Source organism: Carex rostrata, chromosome 1 (assembly GCF_964058835.1).
Source record: "Carex rostrata chromosome 1, lpCarRost1.2, whole genome shotgun sequence".
NCBI classification, from domain to species: Eukaryota; Viridiplantae; Streptophyta; class Magnoliopsida; order Poales; family Cyperaceae; genus Carex; species Carex rostrata.
Genome location: NC_135918.1, coordinates 1595568 through 1611681, shown reverse-complemented (window position 1 = coordinate 1611681; position 16114 = coordinate 1595568). Strand labels below are relative to the sequence as shown.

At 32.5% G+C, this 16114-nt stretch overlaps 1 protein-coding gene, 1 long non-coding RNA gene and 1 pseudogene across 3 annotated transcripts in view; all 3 read right to left on the bottom strand.

Annotated features, from left to right (window-relative positions):
- LOC144551308 (uncharacterized) overlaps positions 1-7253 on the bottom strand; it is an 80442-nt gene extending 73189 nt beyond the window's left edge. The window contains exons 1-2 of the long non-coding RNA XR_013510798.1: positions 6099-7253; positions 5648-5918 (exon numbers count right to left, since the gene is read on the bottom strand). This is a non-coding gene — a long non-coding RNA (uncharacterized LOC144551308). The remainder of the gene's footprint in view (positions 1-5647; positions 5919-6098) is intronic.
- Positions 594-2843, bottom strand: LOC144551284 (uncharacterized). The gene is made up of 2 exons (XM_078299200.1): positions 2694-2843; positions 594-937 (listed from the first exon to the last, which is right to left on the bottom strand). The coding sequence occupies exons 1-2, from the start codon at positions 2782-2784 to the stop codon at positions 594-596; spliced, it is 435 nt and encodes a 144-aa protein (XP_078155326.1). The 5' UTR covers positions 2785-2843.
- Positions 7254-8200: 947 nt separating the features above from the next.
- Positions 8201-10200, bottom strand: LOC144564294 (uncharacterized; annotated as a pseudogene). Its single transcript, XR_013514592.1, has 3 exons — positions 9328-10200; positions 8835-8978; positions 8201-8332 (listed from the first exon to the last, which is right to left on the bottom strand). The product of XR_013514592.1 is annotated as an uncharacterized LOC144564294 (transcript).
- Positions 10201-16114: the final 5914 nt, after the last annotated feature.

Genomic DNA, 16114 nt, shown 5'->3' with positions numbered 1-16114 from the left:
CAAGAAATAGCTTAAATCATAGCATAACTTTAGGCACAACCAAATATAAATAATTTTAATAGGCCTAAGTTAAAACAACAACTTAGACCACATTAACTTTAGTCCACAACCAAACACCACCTTTAAGAAGAACAACTCTTTCAAAATTTTGACAATTTCAAAAGAGTGAGTCTATGGTACTATGCATATTACGATTTGGTACCGTGCTACGGTTCTATATTCGAGTTTTCAAATCCTAACAGTTGATCCGAACCGTTCATCTTGTTCTCCATATTAATATGTGTTTGGAGACCAAATTTTACATTTTTTGAAAATTTTTTACTATTTTTTTAGATTTATTGAAAATCATTGTTTTTGTATGGTTCAGAATTTTCAGATCAAGTGATTTTCTGAATATCTAAAAAAATAGTAAAAAAATTTAAAAAAATGTAAAATTTAGTCTCCAAATACATATTAATATGGAGAACAAGATGAACGGTTCAGATCGACCGTTAGAATTTGAAAACTCAAATATAGAGCCGTAGCACGATAACAACCCGTGATATGCATAGTAACATAGACTCCAAGAAATTCTAAAAAGAATATGCCAAACACTACCATGATAATTTACTTAGAATGGCAAATGAACTGAGACCAACAGCAAGAAGAGAAATTGCAAGAAAATCGCTTCCCATGCAAATCGATGAACTGTTCTTCTTGGGGTGACCCTTGCTGTAGCCGCCAGCACTAGCAGCAGCTACCCCCGCAGCTGCAGCACCCCTAGGAATAGTGCTCCTGCTAGAATCCCCACCACTATCATGACCTGAAGATCCGTGGCCACCACTGGAACTGTGGCCCCCTCCGGAGGCACCATGGCCTCCTCCGCCACCACCACCTCTGAGCACTCTTCTAATATTGTCTGTGGTATTATGGATCCCTTCTGGGTATTCTTTCTTCCCTGCACTTGGGACAAATCTGTCACTTGATTTCGAAAATTTGTTTGGTTTTTTTTTTCGTAAATCCCGTTTCAAATATAAGTTTCCTTTGATGAAAGAGAAGCAGCAAGTCATGGTCTGACATATATTTAAAGATCTTTTATTTAAAAGTACGAGTGAGATTGTGGTACTATGCATAACGCAGATTGGTCCGTACTACGAATCAATATATTTTTTTTTTCCAAAATTATAATGGTCAATTCGAACTGTTCAACATGATATACATATGAATATGTACTTGTAAACTAAATTTTATATTCATATGAAGTTCATGTTAAACGGTTCAGGTCAATCATTGAAACTTTTAAACCAAAGATTTGAGTCCATAGCACGGACCAATATGTACTATGCATAGTACCATAGCCTCACTCTAAAGGAAACAATTAACAAATTTGTTGGAATTCATGGGGATTTCAAGGACCTGAAATTCCGAATTCAATCATCTATATATTTCGTGATTTTTTGCATAAAATTTTGTCTGCTTTGAGATTCGTGTATGAGAAAACTTAAATGGTTGGATTTGGAATTTCAGGTCCTAAAATCATATATACTTTTAAAGTGGAAATAAAATCTGCTGAAATCCTTGAGGTGTAAGTTTTATTTCCACTTTAAAAGTATATATGAAAAGCAAGTTTTTGATGGGAGCAGGAGTGGATCAGAGCGAAAAGATCTCTAGGAAGAATAAAAAGGAGCCAGTGAGATGTAACATGAGCATTATGCAGGGGCGGATCTAATAAGGCTCAGAGGGGGGCAGCCCCCTTGGATTTTGCAATTTAGTAGAAAATTTGAGCCTAGTTCATGCTTGCCCCTCCATGTATGTCCAAGTTATTTTTCTGTTCTTTAGTCAATTTTAAAAAGTATTAATGGACCAAGACTAAGAGATGAAGCCTGAGAAATGGCAACAATAACAACAATCAAGTCTTTAGTTCTAAATAAGTTGGAGTAGGCTAGAAATGAAACCCAATCACAATAGATGAAGCCTGAAATACAAATAGTCAAAATCAAATTCAACCCCAAACCTTCTTCTGAATTCGCCCCAAAATCAAATCGTTCCTCCTTCCTTTCTTAGTACACACCGTACAGAGATGAACCAAAAACTAAATTCGCGCTCTCTTTCGCTCCTCGCTATCGCCCTGCCCGGTTGCTCTCTGACTTCGAACTCCAAATCCAATCTCTGTCTCACAACTCTCCAAGCACTGACTGTGTTGTTTTTTCTTATTTCTCTGGAAACTATTGACTCTTTAAACATTGTGCCTCTTTGATTTCATGACTGGAAGGTTTATATGGAGATGTGGCAAGCATGGAAACACAAAACTGACACAAATGAGGCAATCCAGAGTGTGTATGTATCAGAGAACAAACTGGTATCAAGTTCGCACATATACTGGTAAATCAAAGAATAATACAAAGTTGGGATGGATTTAATGGAACCTTAAATGAGGCTAATTGTACCCGATTAGCTAATAGGTTTGAACCTGATTAATTATTTGAATCCGATTTCCGTTGAGCCAACGCTAATGGAAAATAAAAAAATTATTATCTCCCTATCTGGTTTGGAACTTTGGATTCTTGTTCTTTTAGGATTATTGCTTACGTTTAATTGCAGTATGTAGTAAAATCTTCATTCAAAAGTTAAAGAATCGAATTAGAGATGCTTCTATAATGTTTTGTTCTGATTTTCCGAGGAAAATATGGGAAAGAGACAAGTATGCTACTAACCTTTGATAATGGTATCCAGGGATGAGGAGAGATGAAAAAAGCATAAGCAAATAGCTATAATTAAAATGGTAGCACATTTGTAGCTCGCCATGTCTCTCCCTATGTATTCTCAAAAACCAGAAAATTTCTATTAATTTATTGCACCTTTGCAGAGGAAAGCGATCAATGATCTGAAGAAAAGAATATCGAAGACAACGAAAAATGTTGATTCCAGAGAAGTCCATCTGACAAAGCAAAAATGCAACTTACAAAAAGAAAGCTACTTTCCCAAATTAAAAGACGCGCGGTCTTTGGTTTTTCTATTGTTGTCTGCATTTTTGCTCCAATTTAAGAGTGAATTTATTGCATGGAAGATTCCCAAAATAAGAGGCGTGGGCCGTGGCCTTTGGTTTTTCTGTTGTTGTTGCATTTCTGCTCCAATTTAAGAGTGAATTTATTGCAATTAAAGAATGCAATTTTGCATCTACATACGCAAAATCTCGAATATATAAGTTACGACCTTAGCAAAGAAAGAAATTCATGGATAAAAAATAATGAAACAAATTCATGCATGGACACATTTTATCAAGTTTTTCTAAAAAAGAAAAAGAAAATGTAGACCCATAAAATGAAAGGAATTTCATATTTGCCCCCTTAATTAAAATGCGCATCCGCACTGCCGAAAATAGAATGAAATTAACTAAAATTGTTATATAAATAATTTAAATTAATTTAATCTTGATTTCAGTAACGACATGGATGCATTGTGCTATGCCGTAAGCCCGTACGTAACTAGTTACATTACATGTCATGATAAAAATCGTAGGATATGATTATGATACGCGAATAATCATGTTTTGTCACAATTAATCACATGTAGTTAAGTCATGTTTAACTATCTTTTTTTTTACATTTAAATTTGTTTAAAGAAGATAAAATAAATAAATGAAAAAGTATGTGAAAAAAAACTTGTAAAGGAAAAGAAAGCAATGTTGTAAAAAAATATGTCTAAAAAAATAAATTTATTTACTAAAACTTGAATGGTTGTTTGGAATACATAATGACATTGATTTTATGTTGTTTTGATCATTCTCGTGTTGTGTCTCACTCTCATGTCTCGTGTTGTGCTTTGTTGTAATCAGGTCGGTTCACGTGCCGTATCGTTCCATATCATACAATCTCATTATTTTTCTAAAAGTGATCACGACACATGAATGAAAACGGCACATAATCAACATGCATGCATGATGTGCCGTGCCATTCTGTATTGTGTTAAGTCATGACATATATTTTTTACATCCCTAAGCAATGTTGTAGTTGTGAAATTAATATAATTACTCTAATGTCCATGCCAGCATTCTATCTTTGTTTATCTCCATGTTCTGTCTTGAGAGAGATAAATCAGATAGCAAGAGACAGGGACAATGCCTCTTCCGATGGACCCATCTTGAATGAGTCGGTACCTTCCTCTTCTGTCTAAAGCTCTACCTCCAATGCATGTTCGTGCTCCAATTGCTGCCTCCATTTTCAACATTGTGCTTTTGATTTGATAAATTGAACACAAGTTTTTTTTTTTTGAAAGACAGTGAGAACACTGTCAATTCCATTGATGATTAAAAAAAATATTTACAAAACTCAACACAAGTAAGAGAGATTGCGGACAAACTATTAAAAATTGGTTATTTATTGTTATTGTAACCGTTCCTTCGCAAAAAAAAAAAATTATCAGAGAGAAGTATATTATAGAATGCAGCAGATAAGTATTTTAATTGTAAATTTTTATGTTGTAGGAGAATAAAATCAATTTGATTTCAGTTCTTATTGGTACAGTTTTTGTGCCAATGTAATGTACTCAGCTAGAGTTATTATGTAGATAATTAATTATTTTAGATAGTCTCGGAAGTGGGGTCATCAATTAGTACTCATCTTGAGACAATTTGTTACCGAGCATTGCTAATTATTTGTTTGTTGCTATATCTTAAAGACAAAGATAGATGTACTAGGTATCTATCTACTCAGTACTCGTCTTTGCACCAAATTTGCAATCAATAAGTTATAACACTTATTGAGGTCGGCGTCTTTTGATTAGGGGTGAAGTAACACTTATTTGTCAGCATGGCTTTCTTCCCTTTGTTTCAAAAATATTTTTTTGGTTAGTAAACCACTAATGCACTTCGACGATTTAAAAAGAAATTGTCACGTTCTATTTGCAATCGAAAATATAAAGAATATGTCAATATTGATATTATGATTAACTGTGATAAGCAGCTTAATATACATTCTCTAAAATTTTCTGAATTATTTATGTCGTCTTCAATCAAAGTAGAGTCAGCCCTTCAAACTATGGATATCAAATATGAATGAAATCAAATTAATCATGTAATTAAAATTTCAAATCGAAATAAGAATCAATTTTACAGTATTTATATTATTTTATATTATTTTACTGTAAATTATATAGTAAAACATATCTAAATACAAAAGAAAAAAAAATTCTACCCTGATCTTCATATTTCTCTCGTTCCCTATACATCTTATCACAACCAGCTTTTCTTCAGACGGTTCGTTAATAATTTGTCTCAAGAACTAAATGGAAAATTTAATTAAATGAGAGGAACTTCTATGATAACTTGATAGGGAAGGCACCTTGCGAACAGCAAACTCACTCGTTGCATACATTAATGTTCCCCTGAATACGGGCCCGCTAACTACTTTGCATGGGCCCAAAAAGGCCCGTTAGAGATCCATTAAGTTAAATCAGTACGCTGAAGTCCCAGCCGTTTAATTAGCCGGTTTAAATCACATCACCAGGTTTAGGTTTAATAGGAGACACTCCGTACAATCACAAATCCAAACTAATTTGCTTAGTTTGGCATAGCACATATAACAGAAACATGAAGTATTAATTGTATAAAAATAAAAAATAAAATAAAAAGTATAATTGTAAAATTTAAAAGAACTTGTTAAAAAAAAACCAACACGTACGCAATTAACAGACCAAAAGCGCAGCAAATCCTAACAGGAAGGTGGAAAAGAGAAGAGCCAATGAGGGATTGCCACGGGAAGTGGTAGCTGCACTCTTCTTCTTCTTCTTTTTCTTCTTTTTGTCTTTTTTAGATACGGATTTCTTCTTTGAAGTCTCAGTTGATTTGAGAATAGCGCGCCTCATTAATTCATGTCCATCTTTGCCTTCATCTGCTAGCTTATTAATTTTGGTAAAGTTTGTTGCCAAATTGATTTCTTTGCCTACAATCAAGTAGAGTAGTCCAATTTTTTTACAATAAACAATGAGTCATAGAATCAAATTTAAAATGAAATCTGGAAGGTAAAGACTTGCACAGACCTCAGGTGGGACATTAATATTAAAATTTAAAATAAATTGAGAGAACCAAAACGTGAAAACTCTGAGAAGAAGAGAAGCTTGACCTGACTCATTAATGGCGTGAGCGGATCGAAGAGACCTGACATGGGCTTGAGTTGCACCAAAAAGAGTGAAGAGGAGGAGAAATGAGAACAACAGAAGAAGGATACAATTTCTATTGACCTCCATTTAATATTTCCGACTCTAATTACCAAACTGTTCAAAAACCTCACCTGTGTGTACTCTAATTTATTTTCAAGTTATTTGCTTTGTTTAGGTTGCTCGCCTCTCGATTTTATCGAATTGAAGTCTTTTAAGTTGCCGTAACTCGCGCGCAGACATCCTCATTGCCTAAATTTGAAAGATCCATTTTGTAACGTCGTGTCCCCGACGACATGGATAAATTTGGAGAATATATTGGGCATGAAGGCAAGAATCTTTATTAAATTGGAAACATAGGGCTGATAATAACCTGAAGCAAATAAATAAATTGGGACCTGACTGCTAAGCATGCCACATTGCCACGGGAATAAATCTGCTGTTATTCCTTGTGAATAACATGAAGCTGTTATTCCTTGTGAATAACATGAAGCTGTTATTCCGATCCCAATTCCGTTAGTCTTTGTTGAGATTTCTGGATAGAATAGTTTGAACGGTTGGAATCAGAATAACAGCAGATTTATATATATCCCATTGCCACTGCTGCCAGACGTACAGCTGGGACCTCATTTTTATATTGTTTGAATTATTTTGTTCGTAATAATAAAAAATTTAAGAACTCAGTAATTACTTCAATGAACTCATAACCCCTCAAATATTGTCAATACAATTTTATCAGTACATCGTATTTTATCTCTAATAAATAAGAGGGAATTTCACGTATACCCCTCAAAAACTTCAAAATTACGTATTTCCCCCTCTAAAGTTTGAAATTACATATTTCCCCCTCTAAACTTCAAAAACTCACCAATTTACCCATTTTATTGTATTTTATATTAAAACTCATTCTAAAATCTTAAAATACTCATTTTACCCTTTATTAAAAGCATATAAAGCCCATCAAATACACAAAATACTAGGAATGATCTATTAGCATATTAATAAAATAAAGGTAAGGGTGTAAACAGTCGGATACGGATCAGATAGTGATCAAACCATATCTTTATCCATTATAATTTTTCAAATACTGATGCAAATATGGATAGTCTCGGATACGAATACAGATTGGATATTAAATGTATACGAATACGGATCAGATATCATATGGATATGAATATAATTCGGATGATTAAAAAAAATTACTAATATGCATTCTAGTAAAGTATAATATCGAAATATAGTTTTTTTTCATTCATTAATTATATCTAATATTTTTCATAATAAATTTGTTGGATACAAAACATATATCATAGTATCAAAATATTAGTCACTATTCATCTCATAATGTTATATTGTTAATCATAACACATCAATTCAAGATCAATAATGTTGTTTTCTAACCATATAGAACAAAAAAAAAGAGTCTTGAACTAGCTACATTAACGATCATATATCAATACTATGCAACTAAAATATAAGTAATAAATCATTGGTATTTAACAAATCATTTCTTCTGGAGTAGAGGTGTAAACGGTTAGATACAGATAGTTACGAATAGTTAATTATTAAACCGTATCCTTATCCGTTGTAACTTTTCGGATACGAATACAGATGCAGATACAGATAATTAATTATTAAACAATATCCTTATCCGTTATAACTTTTCGGATATGGATACAAATACCGATAGTCTCGGATATGAATACAGATCAGATAATTTAAGTAATTTTTCAAATTCAGATCCGAACGAAATCGGATAATATCTTATTCATTTACACCCTATATAAAGGACTCAAATTTTTATCCCGCGCGCCTTGGGCCACAAAATTTTCAAGACCGGCCCTGATTTTGACTCTTGATTAAATACAAAATAAGCTTCCAAAAAACACTAAATTTCACGTGGATAGACCATCATAAAAAATAACAATATTATCAGTTTGAATATAACGTTTTAATTGTAAATTTTAAAACAGAACAGTGATTGTGACATCTAGTAGCACCAAATCCCTCCTAGTTTAACATAATTTGTGTGTAATCCCAATACTCATTGTACCAAAAACAGAAAAATACCCAGCTTACCAGACCTTCAGCTCTTCAGTTGGAGGGATCTTGTCAGAAAAAATGCTTGACAATTTTGCCCTTCTAGCATCCAGATGCACCGCAACCTTCCCCACATCAACTTTTTCCCACTGATCATCTCCTATATAGACATGCTTCTGGGTATCAATAACCAGGGACTTAAGGTTGGGGGCATTTTTGACCAATAACATTGCAAGTTCAATATGGCCTGGGTCAGTTCTGAACCCTCCAATTCGAATTGAATGGAGGCTTTCAAGGAGAAAGTCTTCGGCTGAGATATTCTGTAGCTTCTTACTCTGTGGTTTGCCAGCTGCATCTATCTGTGACCAGTAACAAATTTACATTAGTTACATAGATGAAACTTAATTAAACAGTCTCAGCTAAGCTACGGGAACACCAGGAAAGTCCAAAGAGTAGAAATTAAAAGGCACAGGTAGCACAGAACCCATTGCAACTAAAAAAAATGAGAACAATTATATCCAAATAGCACCGGAAAAACACCTCAATTCGTCCTTAGTTTTTATAACTAAAAATTATCCAAGAGTTAAAACCACATGCCAAGGACACACTAATAAGAGTTGTTTCCCTATGGAAGTGTAAGAAAAAGTAAATTTGATACTTACTTCAAAGTGAATCTTTTCAACATTTGGCATGGATTTTAAGAGAGAAGCGACGTCAAGAAAGCTCACAGATGGAGTTGTTTTGATATGCAGAATCAACTTTTTCAAATGAGAAAATCTGCCATAGTAATGTGGAGCACACGGCAGCTGGAAATGAAAAGAAAGAAATTGGAATTTAGAAGGTATACAAAAATTAGATATTGAAATTTTAATAGTTGCATATTTTGAGTTTCTCGTCTTTGTTTTTGTGATCTTGGCTATAGTTTTCCGTCTAAGCATCAATTATGAAAAATATAAAATAAAATAAAAATCAATTTAATAGTGGTGGTATACTGTCGACCTATCAACTTCTAAAAATGCCGTAAAAATTTGAATTTTTTATTTCATAGATTAAGTTTTAGAAGATTTAGTTTACTGACCCAAATTCTTCATACAGGAAATGATTGCCTCAAATTATTTGGCTAACATTTCTCAACAAGAAGAACATTCAACATACCTCAAAAGTAGCCTTCAGCGAGAAAAATAAGGTCTCAAGACTACTGCAAAGATAAATTATAGGTCCTCTCAGAACAGTATCCAAAGAAGCTGAGGTGCCTATTATAGGACAAAATGCCGAAACCCTAGATAGTCTTGGTACCCCTTCAAATTTAACATCTGAGGAATACCAGTCATATGGATAGTATTCAAATGTTTGAAGATTTGAATCTGAAATAGTGACATCGAAGTCTCTATCACAATCAACCCGCAAGTACCGCAATTCGTCATATGTGTGTGAAATTGTCAGTTCTTGAAACCCGGTACAGGAATTGAGCCTCAGCCAACTTAATCTGCTGCAACATGAGAGGAGGTTTGCCACATCATCATTTGACAACTTGACGCACTTAAGATATAAGGATCGAAGAGAGCTCAACCCATAGGAATTTGGCGGAACCTTAAACGAGCATTTGGTTAGGGTTAGCTACCTCAAATACGGTACCTTACCAGTTACAGTACCGATGAAGTACCAGTATGGGAACTTGTAGATCTTGCCGGATGGTGCCTGTAGACCCTCAGTGAAATTCAATACTATTTCTCTGGCATCTGCTTCTATGGCAAACTTGACCCATTCATCTATAGAGCTTGCATGCTCTGAATTAAGTGAGAAATGAACTTTAAAAAAATCGATTGCTTTCCCATGGTGGTGCTTGAGCAACTCATTAGCCCTCTGCACAAATTGTTGAGCACGTTTTTCGAGGATGCCAGGCTGGTATGTCTTGTCAGAGAGAGAAAGGGCATGTGGGTCTTGCTGGAGCAGTGAGAGGGAAGTGAGAGAAATGTAAGGTAAGCATCTCCAAAACTTCTTTGAGATTTCAGATGTGGAAAAGGATCGCGAGATTGGGGATTGATAGGATTAGGATGTTATACAAAACATTGTCTGGTAGTTCCGAGATGCGGTCTTTTGCCTAAAACACGAAAAAAAAACACATACACACAATGGCATTGTAAGAACATAGACTAGCTTTAGAAGTATCTCTATCTGGATTAAATAATTAAAAAAAAGGACTAAAGTTAATAACAAATATATTACATTACATTTATGGTACCAGTTATGCATTTTTAAAACACTATGCTGGTCTCATTTCTCTTCTTTTGCTAGACCTTTAGCAGCATTGATGTTTTTTTCTTATAGAGTATGGCTTGATTGCAATAAAATATCAAGTTCATAACATCAAGATGGTACTGTATCAGTTAAGCTCTTATTATCAGTTCAGGATTAAATATAGAGTTCATCACTAGACGCGCAGCAGAAATTTCAAATCTAGCAGTAGCCTTCGTCTCTTTTTCTTCTCGTGTCAGATTCACGCAACAGCTCAGCAGTCACGCCTCTATTAGTATCTACACGAACAGGTTGACAAACAACTGTAATTCGGTATGCTAGTACCGAACTGATAGCCCTGTCTTTTCTCTTTCTTTCTCTCTTACGTTTTCTGATGTGTATAGAACAGAATTTCTGGAACCACCCAAAAACCGAACTCTGCATGTATATTTATAACACTATGCACCTTTTCATTCGCACCATCTCATTGCACCCATTCAGAAAACGTTATCTGATCAGATCAGATCAAATGAGAATAAGAATTCAGGCCTAGCCCATTAAGACCTGATCCATATTAATTATTAATATGACCCATAATATTCTGGCCTATTAGTACATTTCTAACACCACTATGTTAAGGCTTCAGATTAACTCAAAAACAGTGCCTATTCGAGATGGAGCAGGGGCCAGTATTATTTGTCCTTTGAGATTTGTGTAAAGTTAAAGAGTGGTCCGGATCCACTAATTGTAAAAGATTCCCTTTTACGGTATCTGGGATTATTGGGCAACAAAATTTAGATATCAACAAATAAGAAAGTCATATTGGTAGCCACTACCAATTTTTTCAAAAAAAAACAAATAAGAAAGTCGGTTGTATTTGGTTCAAGCAAGAATAGAGCTAATTCACATTTAGATCAAGAGCTATCAATTATTCTTTGTTTGTTTTTTGTGAATTAGATTGCTATTTTATTAACCCAACAAAAATTAAATTAGCTACTATTATCAATTTTAAATTAGCTCTGTTATTTGATTATTCTTTGTTTCATCCAAATGCACCTACATATTTTGTATTTACATCTTTTTATTTAAATGAATGACATATTAGTAATATAGAATTAAAATGAACAAATTTCTATTTTCTTTTTTTTTTCTTTTCTTTTTTTTGCCAAAGGTACCTGTTGGCTTAGAATTTTGTCTTTAAAGCTTCCACATGTTAATCTTAATTTGCTGGCTAACGCTGGCAATATATAACGATGTAGATGTTGGAGATGTATATATTTGATATGAATACTTGTACAATACTGGTGCCGAACATATTAAAATACAAAAATGCGTTTTTTTAGGAAAAGCTTTTGGGCAAATACAAGTGCGTTTAAATGAGACAAAGAATAGTGCTAACTCGAATTAGTGACTATTTCAAACTACTCGATTTAGCGACTATTTCAAACTACTATTGTTATTGTTAGTTATGAGTTCTAAAAATTATTTTATGTTGATTACTTTTACATGTTATGTTTATAAATTAGATGCTATGTATATTTTGTTACATGAGTTTTATGTTTATCTGCAGAAGTATTTAAGAATATGTTTTTGATCTTGAACAATAAAAACTCTATATGATTATAAGCATAAATTTCTAAAATGTTCACAAACTTGATTATTAGCATGGAACACTAATATGCCATGATAAGTTTGTCATGTTGATTAAAGTACATAGTAGTTCTATAAATATTGATAAAGGTTTATCGTTTAATAACATGAGTATTTCAAAGGTTTCATATATCATTTAAAAATATTATATGGATTATGTTAGTGTCATTGATATTTTTATTGTGTCTCAGAATTTCAAGATATGAAATGCATTTTTTTCACATGAGAAATATATAATGTGATTAATATTAAAATCATTAATAGTAATGATAAAAATATTAGTTCTTTATAGAGAAAGTTATGTATCAATAATATCACTACCCCTCATCTATAATGAGTAATGATATTTTATGGGTCCCTTGATAAAGTAGAATTATTATGCATGTAATATAACTGAAGTGCAGTTATAATTAATAATTTACTTAAGAGACCAAGAAACGAATATAATACAAAGATGACACAACCATACTTTGTATAATATTCATAATATCATGAGGTAAGGAATAAACACAAGTGGTGTTATTTATAGCATTACTTTAAGGGATCGTGTATTATAAAATGATACTTTACATATGTATAGCTAGTATCGCTTATAGTTTATGATAATAAAATGTTATTATTCCATTGTTAAATGGCATAGATCCCACATGATCACACTAATAAGGAATTAATTAGAAATGCTCGTAGATTTATTTGACATGTATGACATGACAAATAAATTAATTTATCCACCAAAACATGAGAAATATAATTATTTGAGATAATTATATATGATACTACAATTAATTAGATTAATTGTATTTGATTAATTCAAAAAGAAAAAATAGAACTTGGTCCAATAAACAAAGCCTAATTGTTGTTATTAATTATGGTCCATGTTTATTTAAGAATTTTTTTCATAATTAAAAGTTTGTCCAAAATAGTTTACCACGTTTTCTGAAAATTGTTATGTTTCTAATTTGAACCATATTTTTCTCATACGATATCCATTTTTAGCGTTCTATATATTTCTGAAAAGCTAAAAAAAAAGATCTATAACTGTGCCTCTCTGGAGGGAAACCAAATTAGAAATAAATCATGGTTAAATCATGGTAGAACATGGTGCTTAATTTAGAATACCATGTTCTAAAAAACTGTTGCGCATGTTTTGTATTCGAACCATATCGCCCTCATACGATGTCCGTTTTTGGCGTTCTATATATGGATGAAAAATTAAAAGAAAGATCTATAACATTGCCATCTGTAAAAGAACCCAATTCAAATTAGATCGTGGTCAAAAGGGGGTAGAACGTGGGGTTAATTTTGGAAGCAAAATTTATATTCCTTGTTTGCTATATATAGTCTCATTCTCATTCCTTTTGATTAGAATTCGTTTTTGAGAGTTGAAGTTATGGGTTGAGAACTCATAAATTCTAAACTCAAGATCTAGTTCTATTGGAGAATAAAGATTAAGGAGTGACTGAAATAATACTCCTTAGCAAGAGAAAACTTCAGTTTATAATTAATTTCTTAGTGGATACCGTGGAAGATGTTCCCAACTTGGTGCAAGATGTTCTTGGAACAACTTGGTGCAAGATGTTCTTGGAGGTCGTTTTGACAAACGAAGGGATTCAAGAGATCTAGAAGACAATACAATTTCTCTCTACTTGCAAAATTGACATTTGATAGAGGTATATCCCAATCTTATTTTGTAAATAGATTTATGATGGATGAATGAGTAAACAATTATTTGTGCTTAAGAATTACTTGAATAGAATTAACATAATAAAGTAGATCTATGGATGCTTGTAAAAGGGTTGTAAAAAAAAATTACCACCTTAACGCATCTTGAAATCCTTCAACTATTAGCAAATAAGAAGTATTCTATATTTGTCTTTTATGTGTTAACATGCTATTCTACTAACCCAACAAAAAATTGAATTAGTGCATATTCTCAATTTCAATTTCGAATTAGCTCATTGTTCTCCCTAACCCAAGTTTTCATCTAAGGGCCTGTTTGTTTGTCACAAGATTGTGCGGGATAGGATTTGACGGGTTCGGAAACCCACTTTTTTATTTGTGGGAACCCATACTCATAAGTATGCATGGAAATAATTATAGGAATGTACTAAATGATTTGTTTGGTTGTATCATGGGAATAGTTGTCGGAAATTATATTTTTTTATCTAAAATAATTATTAATTAAATTAAACAATAACATAACAATCATTTTGCTTAATTAAATCGCGGAAAAATATTTAAAATTAAATTAACAAATTGATCATTGTAGTGATTAATACAAGACTTCTATTTTGTTTAATTTTTTTAAATTATACAATTATATTTAGTAATAAAACTATAATAATATAATTAAATAAATTTTATTAAGTAATAATATCAAATAGATGAAACATTACTAAAAATAAACATTTAAAAACATTAAAAAAAAATGAACATTTATAAACAAACAAACATTTAAAATATATGATTACAAAAATAAGAAAAAAAAAACATTTAAAATATGTAATTGAAAAAATAAGAAAACAACAATTAAAGTAATAATATTTAAAATCAGTAACAACAATTAACATTTCAAATAAAGCAGTTGTGCTGGGTGTGGTTCATAAAGTCAGTAATAACATTATCTCTGCCTATTTTCAGAAGAGAAAAAAATATTATATACTGGATAAATTACAAAATATTAGAGGTACCGTGCATACTATTTTTTTAAAATTAGTCATAACAAGCAAATACAGATATTGTCGCTGGGTGTGGTTCCAAAAAATAAAAATAATAAGGAGAGATAGTTTGGAATCTGAATTTTGACTTAGTCCCACTGCAGATGAGTAAACAAATATAGAGCTATTTATATATTACACCTCTATGTATCTGTTATAAAAAAAAAATTTAGGGAGAGAGAGCGCGACAAAATCATTAAAAAGTCTGAAATTAGTTGAAAGAAAGAGGAGAGAAAGTGGGAACAAAAATATTAGGTCTGACTTCTGAGGCTCTGAGCGAAAGTTTTCATCTCCAAATATTTGCAAAAATTGGGATTTGATGGGTTATTCCCATGAGAAATTCCGGCCCAAAATTTTGCTTCCAGACGCCCAAATAGAATTCAGATCCTCCCCGGTACTGTAATAGAGAATTTTTTACAATTATTAGATCTGAACCGTTCTTTTTAAATTGACACGAATCTCAAAGTCCAATAATAATGCCGCTAGACTAGTCTGAATTTCAAAGCGGCTGAGAGTTAAATCTCAAACCATAAAGTGAAGGGAGTAGGGGTGCAAACGGGTTGGATATTATCCGACCGTATCCGACTCCGTATCCGGAAATTTAATACGAATATCCGATATCCGAATATCCGTGCGGATACAGATACGGATATGATTTTGAATTTTAATTATCCGTATCCGAATAGTAGATATATATTATATAATTTAATATGAATTATGAAAAAAATTATGTTATTCGCTATTATAAAAAGCGGATATCCGTATCCGTATCCGTCTAATATCCGATCCGTATCCGTATCCGGAAAATAAAAACAGATACGGATATAATTTTACCACTATCCGAACTATCCGATCCGTATCCAATCCGTTTGCACCCTTAGAAGGGAGGCCCAAAAAATATTTACCTCTTTCCACCGGTGTTGTAAATAACGGTATGCAGTCATCGTACGGACATGGTACCGCCAAGCAATTAATCAGGAATAATCGGAAATAATTAACTAATTAGTCAGGAAAATCCATGACGGTTTGATCCCCGCCAACAACAAAATTAATCGGCCTAAACGGACGTTTTTTACAACACTGCTTTCCACAAAAATCCGCATCCTCCGTCAACTGAAGACCTTAATTACAACAATTTACATATACCTTACTCTCCATATCAACTCCATATGAATTCCATACTCGTTAACATAATTTTATAAAAGGGATAGTTCCATATATATCCCCTTCTAAAAATAGAATATTATATATTTGTATAAATATATACATATTTATACAAATATGCATTATATTAATAAGAAATTTGGAGCAAAGCTACTCATATCCGTGAAAACAGCCTA